The sequence below is a fragment of the Cyprinus carpio genome, chromosome B16 (genome assembly GCF_018340385.1).
Source record: "Cyprinus carpio isolate SPL01 chromosome B16, ASM1834038v1, whole genome shotgun sequence".
Lineage (NCBI taxonomy): Eukaryota > Metazoa > Chordata > Actinopteri > Cypriniformes > Cyprinidae > Cyprinus > Cyprinus carpio.
The window spans coordinates 15,259,387-15,282,680 of record NC_056612.1 but is presented as its reverse complement, the minus strand read 5'-3'; the positions used below and the strand labels follow the sequence as shown (position 1 = coordinate 15,282,680).

At 37.4% G+C, this 23,294-nt stretch overlaps 2 protein-coding genes across 8 annotated transcripts; one reads left to right on the top strand and one right to left on the bottom strand.

The window, feature by feature from the left end:
* The first annotated feature begins 382 nt into the window (after positions 1-382).
* LOC109061615 (ataxin-1-like) lies at positions 383-12,920 on the top strand. Of its 7 annotated transcripts, none has more exons than XM_042741018.1 (4): positions 1,535-1,859; positions 2,769-3,239; positions 6,442-8,543; positions 8,656-12,920. In XM_042741018.1, the coding sequence occupies exons 3-4, from the start codon at positions 6,654-6,656 to the stop codon at positions 9,232-9,234; spliced, it is 2,469 nt and encodes an 822-aa protein (XP_042596952.1). In that variant the 5' UTR covers positions 1,535-1,859; positions 2,769-3,239; positions 6,442-6,653; the 3' UTR covers positions 9,235-12,920. The 7 variants fall into 7 exon arrangements, with proteins under 7 accessions (XP_042596956.1, XP_042596952.1, XP_042596954.1 ...); XM_042741020.1 differs by having other exon boundaries at positions 1,535-1,873; XM_042741017.1 differs by having other exon boundaries at positions 1,535-1,877.
* Positions 12,921-14,786: 1,866 nt separating this feature from the next.
* On the bottom strand, positions 14,787-23,260 carry mylipb (myosin regulatory light chain interacting protein b). The gene is made up of 7 exons (XM_042741024.1): positions 22,863-23,260; positions 22,088-22,278; positions 19,405-19,590; positions 19,059-19,256; positions 18,803-18,967; positions 18,068-18,485; positions 14,787-15,601 (listed from the first exon to the last, which is right to left on the bottom strand). The coding sequence occupies exons 1-7, from the start codon at positions 22,947-22,949 to the stop codon at positions 15,434-15,436; spliced, it is 1,413 nt and encodes a 470-aa protein (XP_042596958.1). The 5' UTR covers positions 22,950-23,260; the 3' UTR covers positions 14,787-15,433.
* Between the last annotated feature and the right edge of the window lie 34 nt (positions 23,261-23,294).

Below are 23,294 nucleotides of genomic sequence, written 5' to 3'. Positions count from 1 at the left end.
AAGGTGTAAGTGTAAAATAAAAAGGTGATGAGTCTAACTGAAAGGCTTGTGTCCACTGCAAAGTCCATATATCAGCATGAGTTCTGGGGCCGGTTGCATAAACAGTTTAGACTAGTCTTAAAAAGTAAGTCATCTAATTTTTTTTTCTTCAGGACTGGTCATATCTTTTTAAATTCAGTAATGAAAAGGTAGATTGGTCTAATTTGTATTGGAAAAGTAAGACTGATTATCCCTTGGCAACTGCTAGTTGGTCAAACTAGTTCTTAAGACAGTCTTAACATGGTGGCTAAGTTTATGCAACTGGCTCCTGGTCTTCTGTCCCACTTGTACATGTCTGGACATGTTAAGACATGCCTCAGTATATTTCTGAGAAGTTTCAGCAAAGTTCTGTAGGGTGAAAGTTCTGTCAGTGTGAGGAGTGAACAGGTGTCAGTACTTAATATAGCCAGCAAAACACATTTTCCTCCAGGGTTTGCAAAAGTGATTGGACTTCTGTGAGAAGAAAGCGGACCTGATCATGGACAATTGTGAGTGCATTTCTGTCTTTGCACAGAGTAGCTCCTGATGGTTACACTGGTGACTTTGATTTAAGTTAAATGTGTACTTCTTTATGGCACACGTAATTTTTCTTTCACTGCAGTTACATCTGTTTAATCTGAGTTTTATGAAAGAGCTAAACTAGAAAAGGAAGAAGAAAACAGAGAAGCTAAGACTGGTAGCCAAGTCAGAATACTTCATAGCTCTTTCATCCCATCTCCCCAGTGACTGGTTAAGGCAATACCTCGACAAACAGTAACATAGCAACCCTCCCAAAATCTCTTACTATTAGAAGGAATGGAGATATCAAAGACTGTCTCTCTGCATGGCTTTTTAGGGTTTAGACACTGAGCCATCCAGAGTGAGAACAGTACAGGTATTCTCTAACAGTCTCTGCCAAAGCTGTCTCTGACAGAGATAATAATAATAATAATGGATAGAATTCATTTAGCATGAAAGTCTTTATTATTTGTATCTTCAATAGAAAGTAATTATATATAATATATATATAATATAATATATAGAAATATATATATATATATATATATATATATATATATATATATATATATATATATATATAATGTAGTTTTGGATTTTGTTTTCCCTTAATAATAAAAACCATTTAAAAACTGCATGTTGTGTTCACTTGTGTTATCTTTTACTAATATTTAAATTTGTTTGATGATCTGAAACATTAAAGGGTGACAAACATGCAAAAAAATAAGAAAGCAGGAAGGGGACCAACAATTTTTCACACCACTGTATTACATATATCACTACAGCAGTTAAATTTTTCATGCTTTAAACTTTTATGTTATTTATTAGTTTATGGTTAAGATTCTAAAACCTTTATGTTAGAGACACTAAAAAGATTAGGATTCCAGGACAAGAAGACGAAATACTGAGAGATGTCCATGTGTGGGTGAATGATTGGCCATGAGAAGTCTACGGTTAGTGAGTTTTCCAAAGAGGAGCTTTTCCTTTCATATGCTATATGGTGGCTTTGTTTGTGCCTGTGGCTTGGCAAATACACCCAATGCAGTGCTGCAATCTGCTCACAGAGAATAAGGCTAATATTAAAGGTAACATATTGCTGATGGCTTTTTTATGTTCTTAGGATTTCTCCTTGTTGACAACATGCATTTTGAACACAGGGTGTTTTCAGATCTTCTCAAGGTTGTGTGCGAAGATAACACTTTCGTATGTCAGCGTGTGTGTGATGGAGCGAGTGACTGTATTTGCATGTCGGTCCCCCCTGAGGGTGAACTGCAACTACTTTGCATGCTTAATGTGGGAGACATACGGGTTTCAATGTTTGGGTATGTGATTATATGTAGGTGAGTGTATGTATGTGTTTTGGATTATAATAATATATGCTTGTTTTGTGTCTTCTTGTATGCCTTTCAGTTTACGTTAAACTCAACAATATAATGCAATGTTTTCAGTTATGATGGGTTTGACTTTTATACATTTCATTAAATACTCAGTGGTATAATGCAGTGGTTCTCAACAACCAGGGAGCCGAAGCCCACTAAGGGCCTCAGAAAAAAATAAAGATATATATATATATATATATATATATATATATATATATATATATATATATATATATATATTATATATATATATATATATATATATATATATATATGGTTGAGAACCACTGCTATAATTTTAATAACTGCAATTGAGAATATAGTGTGTGATAATATGAAAAATATAACTTTATCCATTAGAGAATATTGTGCATATGTTCTCCAATGGTTTTCTTCACCTTCACCTTCAAGAATTGCACAGAAAACTCAGTTTTCTAGATTCCCAGTAATTGGCTTCTAAACAAATAACCAAAGGGTAATCATACACTAATGTTAGGAAAACCTTCTGGGTTTATTCCAGAGCAAGCTTATATAGCCCCATGCAAATGTGCTTACTCTTATCACACGTAATGGTGGTGAGGCACTAAATTTGTTTTCCACTGAGAGAAACTAATTAGTTGTAGAAAGAAAGCAAGAAAACACATAGAAACCTTCACAAAGACTCTCTCAGGAGAATTTCATGGTCTGTTGGTGTGTGTTTGTGTTTTTTACAAGTGTGCAGTGGTCTACGTGAGGCTACGTGTTTCTTCTAGTATGCTCGGTCCCTCGCTCACAATTTTTCCTTCTCCCTCTCTTTCCCTATCCCTGTCCCTCCCTCTCTCTCTCTCTCTCTCTCTCCCCGTGTGTGCGTAGTCTGGGCGCCCTGCCAAGTGGAGTGTGTTTTTTGAATGAATACCTGATGAGGCTGCTGAGGCTGACTGGGGGAGGAGGAGCCGTGTTCTCTAGAGCACTGTGTGTGTATGTGTGAAGAGCAAAAGCGGGAGAGGAAGAGAGAGAGAGAGCTGGCAGTCTGTTTGCCTTGCATAACATACGCTGTAGCTCTCACACATAGGGCTAGTGAAACAGCGCAGACAAGGGGACTTCCTTTACCCTCAGCCCTCCGAGCAATTGTCGAAGGAAGTGGAGGAGAGTGAAGGCAGGGGCGGGGGGGATTGGACATGGAAGAAAACATAAATCAGAGGATTGCGTGTGTGACCTGATAGCAGAGCTAAACCTGGACAAAGGACAGCTTGCCAGTGGGTAGAGTGAGTTACACTCGTAGTGCAGAGAGAGAGAGAGAGAGAGAGAGAGAGAGAGTTGTTAAAGGCTCCCATATAAAGAAAGGTAAGGCATCACTCTTAGATGAAATGTTTGCTTGGTTTTGAATCATGCTTATTCCACATACCAAATAATTCTCGTATTCCATGAAGGGAAGCAAATATGTGCATGCATTTGAGAAATCAATTTATTGTAGTTAATAATAAACAATAGGCTTTGCAGAAATTTTGCAATTCTGTGCAAATGCTTGTTTGCTTATGGGGGAGAGAGAGAGAGAGAGAGAGAGAGAGAGAGAGAGAGAGAGAGAGAGAGAGCAGAGAAACAGGCTTTAGTCATTGTAAAGGCAGCAACAGCTCTGTTTGGATTCATGTCTAGCTTAGGACTCCCTAGACTGCCTCTTAAAGGGGCAGGCTCCCATTTAAAAGGTCGTTAAGTGCAGAGAGGAGCTGCTTACAGGCGTTAAATGGACATGAGTGAAAATCCTTTGAGCATATAAGCATGCTTTGTGAGGGAAGAAGTTAATATGAACATTTTATTTCAGAGCAGTTATGTTTGTTTTTGTATGCATAATCACTGCTACTGGTTCAGTCATCTCTGAGATGACATCATTGTAAAAGGTGTCACGGCACCCTGCTAGTAAAACGTTCCTGGGGATTCTGCATAAACACACACTGTGCACAGAATTAACCTTTTGTAACATACAACACAGAACAAAATTATGTGACACTGTTTTTGTTTGTGTGGCAGATAAACTGTGAAAGGGGAATATTTACATTCTGAAGTCTTTATTTTTGTGCCAGTTACTCAGACATGTTACATTTTGCTTTTATTGGTGCGTTAATGTCTTTGTGTGTGATTATTGGTGTGAATATGTTGCGTTGATGACATTTTGAACTGCAGCGGGCCTGCAAAGTGTGAGATTCTGTTAAAGAAGGATACTGCAAGTTGTTAATCTTTCTGGCTCTTTGGCTCAGCCACACTGTGAGCGTGTGTGTGTGTCAGGTTTTGTCTATTGTGAAAACTAAATGTCCCTATAGGGACAGTAAATCCTTCAAGTGAAATCACCTACAATGATTTATTTCATAAATTAAACAATGACCTAATGTAGCTGTAAAAGAATGGTTTCTGAGGTTTAAATATAGGGTTAAGCCCAATTTAACAACAATAGTAGTCAATAGGAAAACTCATCGAGTTCTTTCAATAGAAAATCCATTTGTTGACACGGACTACAGTTCTATGGCATGAATTAGCCACAAGCAGAAAGAAGCCAGAAATGAAGCATTACCTCTGTGTGGCTGTATTGCCTTGCAGGCTTAGTTTGAGATAGCTATTTTGAATTGTGGGTGTATTTCAGTAGTGCTCTTTGAAACCCCCTGGAAATAGACAGGCAAATGTGACACCCAGTAAAAGAGAAATAGTGTATATGCACATACAGACACACACAAATAATGTGTGAAACGTAGGTATTCTTGAAACTTTTTCAAAAACATTCCCTCCCAAGTTCTCCTCCAAGCTGTTACATATATATATATATATATATATATATATATATATATATATATATACATAAGGAACTCAGCAAGCGTATGCATTCAAGTACACTAAAGGCAGAAGATCATCTTTTAGAAATGCAAAGCGGATGCAAATATTACATTCAGAATACTTAAAATATCTCTATATAGGCTTGGGCTTTATATCAACTGCTTCAATCTCTCAGTGTTTTTTTTACAGTCACATGAATGACTGTCTGTCTGGTTTAGAGGTTAATGGTAAACAATATTGTCTGCCTGCATTGTGAATGTTTGTTTTTCACCCATTTTTAGGATGTAATAATGTATCACAAAAATGTTTGTTATGAAACCCTGTAAATACATGAAATGATACAGGTGAATGCAGTTATATGCATGTAGTGTTTTTAATTTACTTTTGTTATGCTGTGTGCATTGAAAGCTGTGTAAGACTGCGATCTATATGATCACTACAGTTCTATTGTTCTTTGATACATGAGCACTCTGCACCAAATCACATATGCATAAGCGCGTATCAGTCCAATGGATATGCTGATGTGTATGTGTGTGTATTGTGCTCTGTGTACAATAGACTGAAGCATTTAATGGCTGTGTTTGGTGTAAGCTGTAGCAGGGGAAAGTAGGACAGTGATTGGTGCAGATCTACTGTGGTGAAGGGATCTCTCCCTCCCTCTATCCCCCCTCCCTCACTCTCTCTTCCTCTCTCTCTCTTTCTTCTCCACTGTTATACTCTATAACTCAATAACTATGCTCGCTTGCAGGCAGAGCTCAATGTGGGTCAGGAGAGCCAGTGTTCTCTCTTTCTCTTTCTGTCTCCTCTTCCTTCATCTTTTTCCTGTCCACACACTCTTTCCACATATTAAGTTTTCACCCTGTGCTCTCTTCATCCTCATTGATGTATGTAGACTAACTGTATGAATATGCAAACATTATTAATCCTTAAAGCATGAGGACAATTTAGATTTACATTTGATTATGGAGACGTGTTCATTGTACACACTTGGAGATCCATTACTTATCACTTGAATAAAAGCATCATTCCTAAATGCATTAAAGGTATAGTCCACCCAACAATGAAAATTCTGTCATTAATTACTAACCCTCATGTCTTTCCAAACCTGTAAGACCTTAATTCATCTTCAGAACACAAATTAAGATTTTTTTGATGAAATGCGAGAGCTCTCTGACCCTCCATGGACAGCAAGGGTACTACCACGGTCAAGCCAAAGAAATGTAGTAAGGACATCGTTTAAACAGTCCATGGGACCTCAGTGGTTCAACTGCTTCAAAAGCTACAAGAATACTTTTTTTTACACAAATGGTCTTCTGCCATTATGGAGAGTACCATGATGCACGTGTTTCTCTGCACGTAAACAAGGTGCAGCGCAGAGGTACTCTTGATAATGACATACATTCGTTTTCACTAAACCTGTTTACACTACTAATACAAAGAAAAGAAAATTAAGTCAAAGTGTTCAGTACATAAGGTGAGGTTTGACTTTGTAATTAGCATATTAAATACAAATTTCCAGTTTCTAAACGAAATCAAATGTATTCCACTTCAAACTATTTCTTTATTTGGCACTCATAACTGAAAGGATGTTACTGTAAAATCAAAAATCACATAATATGCTACTTTTCGGCACATAGATTTGAGCTAGTTTTATAGACTCAAAGGCAGTGCATAGAGGATACACTTTCTCAATGTTTGTTTTTGTTTTTTTGTCTGTCTGATGAAGGTACCAATAGCCATCAGTGAGAGATGATTCCACATGAAGCACATGGATCCTTTCATGACAAGAGTCCTGACAATGGACAAGACTATAATAAAAGTGGAGCAAAGTAATAGAACAATGAAAATTTTGACAACTGTGTTCTACTTTGAACTTTAAAACATCCTGATCAAGACAAGCCCCCCGCCATCAAAAAATACGAGACAAGCTCCAAGACCATGAAGTCTAACCAGGAGCGTTGTAATGAATGTCTTCCGCCAAAAAAGCGGGAGATTTTAGCTCTGGAAGAGAAGCAGGTGCTGGTGTCAGCTGCTGTTAGTGAGAGCCAGAGTGGAGAGAATTTGGCTTGGCTAGCCAGTGTTGCTACCATGGCTAGCATGGCCCACATCCCCAACAATGCAGGCCCATCACAGAGCAACAGTGCTGAGCCTGACAGCCCCCCACCATCAAATAAGGCTCTCACTGTGGTGACGGAATATCCTCCAACTACTACATCTGCTGGCTTTTCATTCTCTTCCAACAGCTCCACATACAAGGGAGTTTTCTCTGGGCCTACCGTGCTAACAGCCAATCCTGCGGTTCTCTCCACAAGCCTTCCTCAAACCATAGGCTCCGTCCAATACACACAACTTCCCCCCAATCTCCAACTCATAGGGCCCTATACAAGTTATATCTCTTCACAGATTGTGCCATCCACAACCAGTCCAACACAGCCACGGAGGACACCACAAGAGGTTTTGGCCACAACAGCTGTCATCTCCCAAGCATCTAGCCTTGATTCACAGAATCATCATGTGATTTCTTCTATGCCAAATGTTTCCCATAGTCAATGCATCCAGGTAGAGAGAGCTCCTTTGGGTTTGGCAGTGTCCTCCCCTTCTGCCCAACTGCCCATTCAAATCCATCCACATTCAGCAGTCCTTGCCCCTCATGCCCTGGCCCTCGCCCCCTCTCAAGTGGTTCTACACTACACAGATGGCTTCATTGCAAAGCAACCGGACTCACATCCCAGAGAGATTCAGAATGGTACACTAGGAGAGATTTCAATGGTCAAGCATAGTACTGCCAAAGGGATTCATAGCCAGTCAGAAGGTGACCAAAGCCACAAGCAAAACCACAACCTGGGCCTCCAGACCCAAGCACATGTTCTGCTTCCAGCAGACTACAGCACTCATGAGAGAACAGGACTGCAGACATCGCTGATGTTAGTATCCAGTAGCCACCTTGCAACAAACAGCAACTCAGAGCTCCAAAGTATCTTGTGTAAGGACCACTCATCTTTGCACCTTGCTGAGAGAGGAGGGATCTGCATAGGCAAACCAATGTCCAGAGTGTCCGCCCTTATGTCCTCAGACAGCCAAGTTTCTCCGGCCTCCACAATCTCCCCACACACACTCCTGCAGGCTCCTCACAACACTCCCCATCAAGAGCTCTCCACCAGCCTTTACTCTGCAACGCAGCTCCCAATTATTGGCTACATCACCAGTACTTCTGGTGGACCCCAGCAAGCAGTAACTGGTTATCAAAGCAACCTGCCACAGCATGTGGTGATCTCAGGCAACCCCTCCTTGCTCATTCCGGTGAGTGCCACTAACATCAATCCAACTACTGCTGAGCCGGAGGTCACCCGCTGTTCTGTCATCCCCAGTGTTGCAAATGCATCAACAGCTCTGCCTCAGACCTTTATTAATACATCCCCACCTGCAGCTGCAGCTTCAGTCCTACCCAATAGTAAAGACATCACAGTCTCTGATGGAGGTCATGCCTCCTGTGTCATGCCAAGTCCAACCCAAACACAGCTGCCTGTTCTTTCAGCCGGTGTAGTGGGGTCTCCAGTTCCTGTAACACCTCCAACATCCACAAGCCCTCACGGCTCACCATCATCACCATCAGCAGGCCTACCACCATTCTTCATGAAGGGCTCTATTATCCAGTTGGCAGACGGCGAACTAAAGCGTGTGGAGGATCTGCGGACAGAGGACTTTGTGCAAAGTGCGGAAGTGAGTGGAGAACTGAAGATTGACTCCAGCACAGTAGAGAGCATAGAGTGCAGCCGAACACCCAATGCTGTCATCATACAGTTCTCAGTGGGAGAGAACAAAGCCCAGGTTAGTCAGTTTCTTTTCAAACCAAGCTCACTTGTCATGTTAACAGTAATCTTCGGTAGAGCTTAATGATCCATTGGAACTCAAATATTATTCTTGGTTTTCTCTGTTTTAGGTCTGTGTCGAGGTTCTGGTTGAATACCCTTTCTTTGTGTTTGGTCAAGGTTGGTCGTCCTGCTGCCCTGACCGCACCACCCAGTTGCTAGCACTGTCCTGTGCCAAACTCTCTGTGGGTGATGTTTGTATCTCGCTAACCTTTAAAAGCCTAAAAGATAGCATTCAAAAGAAATATAATTTTTCAGACTCTTTGACGAAACACAAACCAGCCAAAAACAGTGGGCAAATTGAGGAAAGACTAACCCAAATGGAGGATCTTAAGAAAGGACACAAAATGACATCAGGAGTGGAAAATACTGCAGGAACACTGGTTGAGACTTCTAACCGAATAAATGTGTTGACCCTCTTGGAAAATGGGGGAATAATTTCTCAGACACAGGTGAACCTCCAGTCCCAAGCAGAAAAGACACGCACATTTAGTGTCGAGAGAGCAGTTAGCCGCAAAAGGAGATGGTCTGCTCCAGAGAGGGGAGAAATGAGGATGTCGCAAGAGGACCCTCAGATTTTACCCAAATTTTCCTTCCTTCCACATCAGCTGAAGGTCAGCATTGAGGGCTGCTCAAATACAGGTTGCTGAGGACATTCAGAACTCCATAGAGCAGTGGTGGGGAGTCAATTTTTACCCAAGAATTACATTAATTAGCCATACTTAATTAATTTGAGAAATCACATAATGGTGATTAACGGAATAAAATTTATTTTTGCTTGGTGTCCAAAAAAATGCTTTTGCTTCAACAACAGAGACTCAGAATACTTTTCCCATCACTGCCATGGACTCCAAGAGGGACAAAGAACAGCAGATTTACTTTTGTTACTTTGTTGCTTTCCTATCACATTCATATCCAGGTTACTGTAACTTCATTTTACACAAAAATGTGTTTGATCATTAGAGTCATGTCATATGTAATAGTTACCCTTAGACATTCTTTTTAAATCAGCTGGACATGACAGTTTTGGGTTGTATATTGCAAGTTCTGACCACTTTTTTCTCAGCTTGCTGAGCAGTGAAACAGTCTACTGTTATGTGTACTGAATTCATTCATAACCAGGGCTTTGACTGGATAAGGACTGTTACATGGATTGATGGCAAAAGGTTAATGGTAAGACATGTCATTTGTATGACTATGATTATGAGTGACTTCTGTGAGTTGTGTGAAAATGAAAATCTTGACAGAAGCAGCCTTCCACTTGTTACTGCCCCTAATAATCCCTTGCTTACATAATGTCATCTGAGAGTGACAGGCTTTGCTCGAGTGATTACTTTGAATCAGACTTAAGTCAAGTAAAGCATCAAGATACAACACTGAATGTTAAATGATTTATCCTTATATGTTAATTAAATTACTGATAGTCTTCTAGATATGCAATACTGAGCTTTCACATACCTCATGTGTGCATTTAACAATTAACCCAATTAGATGGCCTGATCGGATCTGTGATCTCAGTTTTGAGTGAGAAAGCATTGGAGAAATCTTCACATTGTCAAAGTGGCTGTGAAGAAAAGTCTCAGTTCAAGTCAGAATTAGCACTTTAAAGAAAGGTTAGGGAAAGCTGAATGAATGGATGGAAACATTCCCACCTTTACTACAGCAACAGACAATTTTGAGTGCTGTTAGTCATTTTGTTCATTACTACCCATTTTATGTGCAAAGCACTTCTCATTTAGTGCTTTTTAATAATGATGTCTTCTTTACACTATTTTAAGTATTGTGGGCCTTAATCAGTCCAGCGGCAATAATGAATTATTTGTTAAAGACAACATAATTGCCATACAAATAAATCTACGCAGCATACTCAATGTTCAAAACAAGCCACGTTTTCAGGTTTATCACAAACAGAATTGGCCTTTTTGTATTGATTTGTTTATATAATAAATTTAGCATCTGATAAAGTTAACAAAATTACATAGATATGATCATTTGAATAGTAAGAATCAGTGGGGCAAAGGAGGACGCTGTGCTGTGTTCAATCTGCATTGTCACTGAAAATCTATATTTCCAGTGTAGGCAAAAATGAATTGTGAACATAGACATAAGACATCCTGAAAGGACTATGCTTTCAGTCTCTCACAGCCTAATTTTTGTTTGCATCAAAATAATTTATAGCTACTACTCAGAATAAGGTATGTCATCCACTGTGGGTCTCTTTTATAATTTTGATTCTCCATACTTAGCAGTATGCTGCTAATGACCTAAACATGTAATGGTCAGTCTTGTAACTTCTCTGCAGAGAGAGAGAGAGAAACAAAATACACTATGAATGTTGAGACTCTATCTTTAGATTTTAGTATCCACATTATCTATTTTCTGTCTTTATCTTTGCTGTGCTGGTCATGTTAAAGGAATTAATTTAGTACACTGCAATGAAAAATAACAGAGAAGGTAATAATCCATAAACTTTGTTTTTTTAAATGACAAATGTAATTGCTCTATTCCATAAACAAAAGCCTTATGGGATTGTCTTCAGATGTATTTTGTGTGAAACAGTCACAAAATAATTCTTATCTAACCCAACTGACTGTTTAATACATATGAGTGCTGTTATAAATTAAAAAAAAAAAATCTTTGAATACTATAAGAATTTTGCTATTTGCACAAATAGACATTTTAAAGAGTAAAGCCGAGTGTATGTATTGAATCTTATTGTTAACACCTCATATTGCCAGCTCTGTAGGTCATCAAAAACTATACAGTTTGATATGTGTGGTCATGAGTGTGAGTTTTTCACTAAAGTCAGTTTGTTGACTGACTTGAAAAAGGTATTGTTGCATCTAGGGTTATATTCAGATGGAATCACAATAGACCTCATATTGTAGAAGTAATGCTTGATTGCACATTCAATCCAATTTGGATTTGGATTTTATGCACTTTTGAAGAGAGAGGACAATGAAAGAGAAATGAAAGGGATTGTTGATTAGTAGCCACAAAGCTACTAGTTCAATACAGTCCATTGTACTGGTGATATTGGTAAGGCAGTAGAAAACTCTATAATAGGCTAGAAACCATTACAAAAGTGTCAATGTTTCTGGATTGTTGTTTGTTTCATCATTGTTCTCTCTCTTTCCTCTCTCTCTTTTTTTCCTGTGTAGCTATGTACATGTAAACCTCAGTGTGTTCGTGCACTGTGTGGATAACTTCATTGAAGACAGTCAGGTTTCAACACTGGTGGCAACGAAAGTTCTTTTATCCAATGTGTGCTATTGTGTTTCACCCTAACAACAGCGATTTATCATCATCTGCATCAAAAAAAACTTCTTTTGTTTATTTGTTTTTAAAAAGAAGGCTGTCAACCACTTGAAAGCATAAAAGCATTCTAGTGATTTATAGTCAAACTGCATTCTCAGGTTGAGAAACTGGCCCGACTGTTTCTGTTCCTATGTTACTTTTTGCAAAAATGCTCAGTGATCAAAATGAGCTGGTGATCTTTTAGCTCCAGTGCTATGACTCATGGGAAGTCACTGGCTGACTATTGCGCCCTCTACAGCCCATCATTGTACATGCACCCAATGTACAAAGAAAGCTAACTTTTAACTAGCATGATGACATGTTGTGAATGTAGCTCTTGTGCTTGCTACTGAAAACACATATGGTAAAATTAATAAAATTCATATGGTAAAATACAACTTTCTGCATAAACAATATGGATATAAGACAGATTTTGCTGTATGCATATGCCTCAATGGTCCATAGCCAGGATAAGTTCTAGCAATAGCCTACCACATTTAGGGTTGGAAAACCAAACTTGATGTCTCGAAATTGATCTATAGCATACACATCATTGATCTCATTGTTTTTTTGTTTTTTTTTTTCAAGGAAGATCTAGATCTTTTACCTCCCGTTAAAACCTCAATCGCCAGAGTGACATTTCTTCAGAAAAGAAGAAAAAAGCACATAACTGATTTCTCATTTTCTTATATATTCGATGTAAATGACTATATTTGTGTGATTCGTTGTACCTGTGATATTTTTCTCATTCTTTGACAAGCTCCTTTTCTACAAACTGACAAAAAGCAATTAAGACAGAAGTCAACCTCAACTTTTCTAACTGTGGCGTGTTTATGTGAACAGAGCATCCAAGACTGTTCAGTGAAGTCAGTGATCATTTCTTTGGTGGTGCTTGCAAGTTTTTGTAACTGTTTTGATTTTTGTGAAATGGAATGGAACATCGGACTTGACTTTTGGCTAATATGTCTAGTTCAATGACTTCCTGTATAGTACAAATCTATTGTATCTGTATAATCACTCTAATAAAATACTGTGCCAATTTTAGTTGCATTTTTCTTTCGATGAACTGTGATTTTATTTGAGATGATAAACCTAAAACTGATTGAAATCAGGTTTTTTTTTTATTTTTATTTTTTTTTATACTGTACAGCCACATATAGATGCTTTGAATTATTTAATGGGAAAGTCGAGGTTGTGCTTGACCTCTTTACACATGCTTCCTGAGACTGTTCAATTCCTCATATATGCACATATGCTGCATATATGCCGTATAATTCCTCATATAATGTTTCAGATGGGCACTTTTGCTGTGATGCCATAGGAGAACCATTTTGGTTTCCCCAAATAATCTTTTAGTGAAGTGAATCACTTTTATTAGTTTAAAGAACATTAATGTAAAGAACCTTTTGTGCACTGAAAAAGTTTTCTTGGATGTTAAAGGTTCTTCATCGAAACATTGTAGCTAATAAAGAACCTTTATTTTTAAGAATGTGGTGTAATAAAATATGGCGAAAGATCGGAGGAGTGACTTTCAAAATGATGCCCCATGTCACCGATCACAGATATGCACTTTTCTAAGACATTACCTTTAGGTAAATACCTTACATCAGCTCCAGCAACCCATTACATAACATGCAAACACATTTAAAGTATAGCTTGCCATGAAAATAGCCTGTGACTCAGATGGGTAAGATTGTGCAAGAGTTATGAACTTTGGGCTAAAGGTTTGTCTGTAAGCCTATAGTTAATGCATAGTAGTTTTCTTCATAGAGAACATTTTGTTCCTTGTTCTTGCAGATGACAACCCGGGGCAGCACTGTTTGTTTTTCCTGAACATTTACCTTAAATCATAATGTCTTTATCCACCAAATAAATGTCATACTACACATACTATACACATCCAATATAACACGAGTGATGTTGATTAATACTTTTATACGAATGCTTTCATACAACAGTTCAATAAACAAGAAGTAAATGTTGAGTAACTTACATTGTAGACACAGTTTTTCCAGTTGTCTGTTTTTGCTCCACCAAAGAAAACAGTTTCAAACGAAGCCAAAGCAGAACTAACCGCTGAATTTCTCAGAGCAACAAAAACATTTTTAGTGTTTCGTTTCTAAATGAATCAATGTGTTTGAACTAATCGGGAATTTAAATGATTCAATGACTCACTCATTAAAACGTGGCTGTATTCAGAACAGCATACTAGCATGTTACAACTACTATTTTTTTCTTAATGTATGACAAGCATACTGTTCCGCATTCAGTCTGCCACTTTGTGGGAATTAGTGTTTTTGAAAGAATCAGGTGAATAAATAAATGACTCACTCATAAAGACTTGTCGCCTCCTACTGGCACACTGATGAATCCTGTAGAAACAAGCCTCTCGGCATTAATTAAATAGTTAAATAAATACGTAAATATTTAGTATATATGCAGAATATTCTAAGCATATTAAATTATAAGCAGATTTAAATTGTATTTTTAACCGGCTCTGTAAAGAAGTATAACACTGTCAGGACACTTATTTGATAGTTATCTTTACTGTACTTTACAGTACTTGCCTAGCCTTCTCAGAATTATCATAACGTTAAACTGGCTATAACCTTTGCCATCAATTCACTTTCGACACAGACACTGTACATATCAGTACTGTAACACATATAGCCTATCAGTAGTTACACATACAGTATATCAGTACGTGCAAAACATGAGTCTCACTACCTTAAAATGAGACTCTGTACTGTACAGTACACTGTTAGATAAGTCTTTTATTAATACGAGAAAGGGTGTGTGTATAAACGGTTACAGTTGCATGACTAAAGATGCACACAGAAAGATGTAATATGTCTAGAATAAGGTCCCAGAATTAATTCAACAAAACAAAAATACCAGGCAGGTATTAAAAGGTGTGTAAAAGCCCTTTATTGCATAACAAAATATTGATGAAATGCATGTCAGTCTGAAAGAGGACATAATTCTTTGTTATATGGACCCTTTTTAATTAAGTGCATAATAAGACTTATTTTTTGAATACTGCAGTAGCACTAGAAAGAAAACCTTTTCATTTAATTTAATGAAATGAATTTTCTAAAATATTTGTAAGATAAAATTTTATACACACAGAGACAAATATAAAATACACCTTTTTAAAAATCCTTTCTGATATAGAATACAGCTGATGTGGAGTGTTAAGTACTACATTTGTATTTACTTATGTGTCCTAGTACAATAACTAAACAATCATAAGAAATTTGCTGTTGCTGTGTACCATGCACAATATTTGCCTCTCTTAATGACCTCCAGTGTAAAACTGTTTATTAATTTTTATGCTTATAAATAATGTGCATACTGTGAAAAATAACAGTATGATTAACAGTAGTAATTGTCTTTTGTTTTTGTTTTTTTGAGGTATTTGCGGATAGTCGGCCTCACTCTGTGAAGTTCAGTTGACTCTTAAGAACCACTGTATAATTTATCATAACATTTCTTCTGTATTTTTAAAATAGTCTCATGGTGTCCATGTATGGTGAGCAGATGTTATCCATCCTACATCTGGCAGGTATTGTCTTTATTACCACAATTCTCTGAGACGGCAGTCCCTCTGGACACACTGAAGGTGGTGGTTTTTGCCTCTGCCAGGCCAAGTAGACTGGCACAGGTGGGTAAATAGACATGCTGAACATGGTCCACATCTGAACGGCACACTGGACAACACTGATAAGAGAGGAAAGAAGGGAAAATATCATGAATGTTAACACACAAACATATTCTTGTATTCTTTTTTATGTTAATTATGCAGTTAGGTGATGTGCCACTATTAACTATCCAGTCATGCACCACTGAACTGATATAAGACTTCTGTGATGTCAGAGGGTGAAATTCAAAAGGTCACAGTACTGCTGCGTAACGAAAAATGTCTGATTATCAAGATCTTCAGCCGCTAATGGCTGACAGCACATGTCGAGAAAAATGTTAGGAGGGTAACCAGAAGTTATGTAAACCTAAGCGTGTAAGTTCTCTTAATCATTAACTTAACTGCTCAATTTAGATGATTGTTAAGCATGAGAAAAAAAAATCACTTTCTTTTATTTGTCAGTGTTGAATATGTTAAAAAAAAATTTCACAAGAAAATGCCATCATATTACACAATATTATATGTCATACTGTTTTTTTTATATATATAAATATATATACAGTGACCCTGGACTACAAAACCAGTCGCTGGGGTATACAGGTGCATCTCAATAAATTAGAATGTCGTGGAAAAGTTCTTTTATTTCATTAATTCATCTCAAATTGTGAAACTCGTGTATTAAATAAATTCAGTGCACACAGACTGAAGTAGTTTAAGTCTTTGGTTCTTTTAATTGTGATGATTTTGGCTCACATTTAACAAAAACCCACCAATTCACAATGACACATCTCAACAAATTAGAATTTTTCATAAGACCAATAAAAATAAAAATAACATTTTTTTTGTGAATTGTTGGCCTTCTGGAAAGTATGTTTATTTACTGTACATGTACTCAATACTTGGTAGAGGCTCCTTTTGCTTTAATTACTGCCTCAATTCGGCATGGCACAGAGGTGATCAGTTTGTGGCACTGCTGAGGTGGTATGGAAGCCCAGGTTTCTTTGACAGTTGCCTTCAGCTCATCTGCTTTTTTTGGTCTCTTGTTTCTCATTTTCCTCTTGACAATACCCCAAAGATTCTCTCTGGGGTTCAGGTCTGGTGAGTTTGCTGGCCAGTCAAGCACACCAACATCATGGTCATTTAACCAACTTTTGGTGCTTTTGGCAGTGTGGGCAGGTGCCAAATCCTGCTGGAAAATGAGATCAGCATCTTCAAAAAGCTGGTCAGCAGAAGGAAGCATGAAGTGCTCCAAAATTTCTTGGTAAACGGGTGACTTGGTTTTCAAAAAACCTAATGGACCAACACCAGCAGATGACATCGCACCCCAAATCATCACAGACTGTGGAAACTTAACACTGGACTTCAAGCAACTTGGGTTATGAGCTTCTCCACCCTTCCTCCGGACTCTAGGACCTTGGTTTCCAAATGAAATACAAAACTTGCTCTCATCTGAAAAGAGGACTTTGGACCACTGGGCAACAGTCCAGTTCTTTTTCTTCTTAGCCCAGGTAAGACGCCTCTGACGCTGTCTGTGGTTCAGGAGTGGCTTAACAAGAGGAATACGACAACTGTAGCCAATTCCTTGACACGTCTGTGTGTGGTGGCTCTTGAAGTCTTGACCCCAGCCTCAGTCCATTCCTTGTGAAGTTCACTTAAACTCTTGAATTGATTTTGCTTGACAATCCTCATTTGGCTGCGGTTCTCTCATTGGTTGTGCATCTTTTTCTTCCACACTTTTTCCTTCCACTCAACTTTCTGTTAACATGCTTTGATACAGCACTCTGTGAACAGCCAGCTTCTTTGGCAAATAATGTTTGTGGCTTACCCTCCTTGTGAAGGGTGTCAGTGATTGTCTTCTGGACAGCTGTCAGATCAGCAGTCTTCCCCATGATTGTGTAGCCTAGTGAACCAAACTGAGAGACCTTTTTGAAGGCTCAGGAAACCTTTGCAGGTGTTTTGAGTTGATTAGCTGAATAGCACGTCACCATATTCTAATTTGTTGAGATGGGTTTTTGTTAAATGTGAGCCAAAATCATCACAATTAAAATAACCAAAGACTTATACTTCAGTCTGTGTGTATTGAATTTATTTGAATTACTGAAATAAATGAACTTTTCCACGACATTCTAATTTTTTAGATGCACCTGTATTTGTAGCAATAGCCAAAAATACATTGTATTGGTAAAAATTATAGATTTTTCTTTTATGCCAAAAATAATAAGGATATTAAGTAAAGATCATGTTCCATGAAGATATTTTGTAAATTTCCTACTGTAAATATATCAAAACTTAATTTTTGATTAGTAATATGCATTGTGAAGAACATATATATATATATATATATATATATATATATATATATATATATATATATATATATATATATATATATATATATATATATATACGCAGTCATCTTTATCACAGCCTGCATGAATAGAATTTGACTTAAGTATATATTGTTTATTAATGATAAGTTATATACATATATGTATTATATATATTTCTAAATGGCCCTAATCTTGTAGTAATTATACAATAATTACCTGAAGTTGGCTGGCGCAGTTATAGCAGCAGAACATGTGTCCACAAGGACAGAACGCACCATTGATCTCCTGTTCGCAGCACAGAGAGCAGGTCAGGGCCTCTTGTAGCCTTTGGAGCTTCTCCTTCAGAACGCAAGTTTCTCTGCAGCTGACGCACGTCTGTTCCTCCCTTTCAACTTTTGTCTGTCTCAGTGGAGATAGACTGCAATCGTCTCTCGGGCTCCCACATCCAGTCACAGCCATCCCTGCATTGAACAGGGCTCGTCGCGCACGGTCATACACTTCTTTGGATGTGCGCTGGATGTCAAAGATGTACCTTTTACCAAGGTCAATACTTTCGTTGAGGAAGAGGGAAGCCAGGTGACCCTTGAAGTCACGGCTATATTGCATCTTCACAGAGCTTGTTACAGTGTCGCACCTGAAGAGTTAAGTTCAATTGTGTTAAATTAATTTCTTTATGGTTTATATGTTTAATGTATTGATCAATAATGGAGCCCATAAAGTTTCTGTGTAGCAGATGTTGTGAATATACACAAACTAGAAAATATGCTAATCTTTACATTAAGATGACTTTAAGTTAAAAATTCTGAAATTAAACACATTTTTGTAAAATAAAAACTAAATTAAAATTCAAAACTGTAACAGCCCTGGTTGAACAGTACAAATGCTAAAGTAGTTTTCTCTTCTGAAATCCCTTTACTGAAGTACGCTTGGTACAATCATAACAATATTCACCTGTAGAAGGCATGGATTTCTGTGATAGCACGATATAGTCCATTGGCAGCACTGGGACTGATGAACTTAAAAAGAAGATCCACGCTGTCCCCGCTGTCTTTTGTAATGGTCACATACACATTCCTTCCAGACTGAGTGGCCATCTGAATGACTGGGTAAATGATTCTGAAAGAAAAAAAATGAAGAGGTGATGTTATAGACATTTATTTTAAATTTCTGAAAGACCCGGTTTCTTGTTTTTGTCATACATATGCACCTTTCAATAGGTGTGAAATCTGTTTTGCAGACAAACAGGCCCTCTGGTCCGACCCCGATGAGCAGCTCCTGTCCCTCAGAGTCACGTGCAGAGTGCCACTCGACGCCATAGTAGTTGAGGGAGGAAACCAGCTGAAGGGCTTGATATTCAGCTGAAGCCTGACTAACACCCTCCAGTGACTTATGCCTCAAAAAAATACTACAAAAACACAAAAGACACCACTGTTATTCCACAAAACTGTCTCAGTCACTTTCTTTCTGCAGCTTTCAGAGGAATAATTTAGTGTTATTTGGAGGAAGAACAGATGTTATTCTGACTGAGAATATACACTTTCCGGTGTTCTTACTTGTTGATGGTGTCATGGCTAGGGTCTTGACCGTAGATCTGGGAGTAGCAGTAGTTGGGTGTGTTATGGTTGTAATCTCCAAACTCTGCCTGAGCCAGTAATGCACAGAGCTCAATCGCCTGCTCCCTGTCCAATCGCAAGCTTCCTTTGAAAAGCTCTTCTTTCATGTGCATCAGAAACAAATGTCTGCAAAACAACAGAAAATACATGGGTACATTTAATAAATCATTCATAACAAGACCGTGAAGTCTATTCAATTAGGAAAAAGAAGTATATATACTTACACACCAGTGTTTATTATTTTCCTAAAAAAAATTCTTATGGTAAATGGATGATGCAGTGTGTGGAATATAGACACAGAAAAAGGCAAGAAAAAAGAAAAGTCCAGATTGGCTGAAACCTATAAATGTGGACATAATCATAAAGCAAGCTTCAGCTTCTTACTGAAATGTGCTGAATCATCAGTACACACTTTAGTGCCCTAAGGGAAAAGAAAACTTTCATACCTCCACTTCATAACCATAAAGGCTGTTGTATCATATTTGATATGTGAATATCTAAGAACTTACTATCAATGCTCAAAACGTGAAAAATGTGTTGTACACAATCTAATCCATGCTTGCTGCTTTTTGATCAATAGTTAATACTTTTTTGGCAAGAAAGTGTCTTTCTAAAATTGTCCCCTTCAGGCTATGGCACACATGTAAAATCTTTGATGACTTTTATCAAATAAATGCAAGAATAAGTTTAGATTAGAATAATAATAGATTTTTGTTCATATTTTAAGATGAACATTTACTAGACTGAGGCAGGTAAGGTTTATGTGATTATCTATAAATGTTTTAATCATGTTACAATATATATATCAATTAAGATACAACAGGCTTTTGAGGAACATTTAATTTTTTTTTTTTTGAGTTATGTTTGTTTATTGCATTGCATTATATGTTTGACCCCACAATTAAAACCACAGAGCTTTTGTCATAAAATTAAGCATTTAAATATCGTCTTACTAAGACATTATATGGATATATAGAGTGACAACTGATATTATATGCATTATATTATACTGATTTTTTTAATGCAAACAGTCTGCTTTACAGGTGTATAAATCTTATTGATCTACATTATACATTATCAGAGTTTCAACTTACTTTTTGGCCAAATAAATAACAACATCTGAACCAAAGTGCATATTTTTTCTCAGTTTGGGTCTCTGAATAAAACTGCTGTGCTTTTTCCTCCTTGAGTGTGAGCTCCATATTCTCATACATATATGAGCCATACAATCCTTATGTATCAAATATGATATAAAAGACATGAAAACTTTATATTATCTTTCATATTTTGTCTAAAAGTTCCATAACCTATTCTATTCACTGTTATTTCATATGTCAGGCTTTACATGGTTTATTGAGATGCCAGAGTGTGACAATAACATGAATGTTTACGTTTCTTGTATTATTTTTTTAATCATCATTATTATGTGTAGCTGTATCTCTCAGAAATGTTCATGAACCGTCAACCCACTGATATAATCTAAAAAATGAGCTTGCTTGAAGCCAGGTTTACTCAGCAGCCTAAACCCAGTGAACTTTAGTAACAGAAGCAAGACTTGTGACTCCTGGCACATATTTCTAAAACTTGACATAAATCACTTGTACATGTGAAAACAGGGAAGAGATAGTATAATACATTTACAAACTTTTCAAAAATGTAATCAAAAGTATTGTCAACTGACATACTGTATGTACAGTATATTTGATTAGTACTTCATCATCACATAAAGACAAGTAGCCTATTAAGCCAATATGCATTTTAACATAAGACAATGAAGTCCGCAGCCTGGCCTATAAAAAGTAATCTGTTGACATAGTCATGCATTTAAAGGCTAAGAAATAATAACAAAGGCTGATTGAGAAGGGGGCTGGATTTTGTCCTGCCATTGTATAAGATTATGCAACAGGTAGAATCACATTACAGTGCGTTTTAACTCATACATACTGACACCTCCCCACCCCCACCAGCAGCCCTCATCAGACATGACCGAACAGCTCCACTAGATTCTAGTTGGGAACATACTGTACTACCATTGTATTCTGGAGTATCCCACAAAACGCTCAGGCCTAATTTGATTGAACTTTAGGGAACCTTTGTAAAGATTTGAGCATGCACACACAGATGTCTCTTAAACTTCAGCAGGCAGCAGACTATATGAGGCACTCCCTAACTGAAAGAGTGCCAGTTTCAAGAGCAAACATGTACACAGGTAACTCCCTGCCACAGAGGTAAAAGAAAGACATCATGAATAGATGCATGGACATGCGGGACAAAGTTAAGAACACAAAACAACAGAACCACCGAAGCATACTGCATTTTAAAATATACTGTCACTTTAAGCACTATAGGCAGCTGCTTCCTGTTTGCGCTCAAAAGAAAAACAACCAAAAAAAAAAAAAAAAGGAACTCATCCACGTGACTCAAGTTCTCCAAGCTGAGCAAAAATGTGAAACCACAAAGACTGCAGCAACAGACAGAACCTGTTTTTTTTTCTTTTTCTTTTTTTTCTTTCTTTCTTTCTTTTTTTTTTTGAAATAATGGAAAAACTATGTTCTGTGCATAATTATGCTATGAGCACTAAGATAGAATATTACAACTTATATTCACTTTGGTAGAGTTTCACCTGGTTTGCTCTTGCAGGATTATATGTGGCTCAACAAAAAACTTGACTCGCAGCCTCAGTCTGCAGGGAGACAGGCAGTCCACTTGTTGAGAAATCCTGTTTCTGAGATTTATCCATAAAATCTCTCCTTTTGTACCGGTGAACTGAAGTCCAAAATAATCTACCTCGATGATTCCCATTTTCCGACATATCTGTACATTAAAAAAAAAAAACATTAAATTGTTTTTTTTTTTTGGATGAATAAGTATGTGCTCTTTGATCTAAAAAATGCTGGGACTTGGGCTCTTAGTACCCCTCCTCCTTTAGAAAGACAAGACATATTACATAAGAGAGACTTCTGAAGTGTAATATGGTATGAGAGAACACCTGCTTTCAAAGTAAATTGCTGATGCACAAAAAATTAAACTGAATAAGGATGAGTTCTTACAATCTTTGTGTGTAGTGTTTTCCCTAACAGTGAATTTCTTGCAGCAGAAAGTCACAAATATTGCTAATTTATTCATGTTAAAACAATTCCTTAAAATAATTTGAATGTAAAAAAAATAATTATTTAAAATAATAAAAGTCGTCATTTTTAAACAATAGATGAAAATTACAAACTTTTGTGCTCTAGTCTATACAGTAATTTGTCAAGACATTCGTGATGATACATTACATTTGCTGTCTTGTACTATATTATGCCAATAAGCATGTGATAATTAAGAAATGATCAGATAACTTTAACAACGTAAACTTTATTTAATTTAAACTTAAAATGTGAATTCCCGGCGCTCACCTTATTAAGAATGTCCTCTCCATTTGCTTTTGGGTCCACCTCCACCTCCAGAACCACCGAGTCCGGACGAGTTATGTGGCATAACATGGTGAATACAGTTATTCTTTCACACACAGTCCAGGATAGCGGAGAGAAGGTTCAGTGGCTCACGAGGCCCCAGTGGAAAAACAGCGAGGGCAGGTTTATGAAGCCCTGCTCAAAACTCAAGGATCCGCCTTTCCGTTATCAGATGTCAGATTCGCGAGTCATTCTTTTAAACAGGTTCTTTTTAATGATTCGATCGAACTGATTCGCAAAGCGTTTGTTCACACTCGTCGTCATCCAACCATTTACAGTGTGTACAAGGAGAAACGAAATTGTGAAATTGTCTTTCACAGGTCTTGCCAATTTACATTACATTACAAACAATTGAATTTTAAATCAGGTATTTTA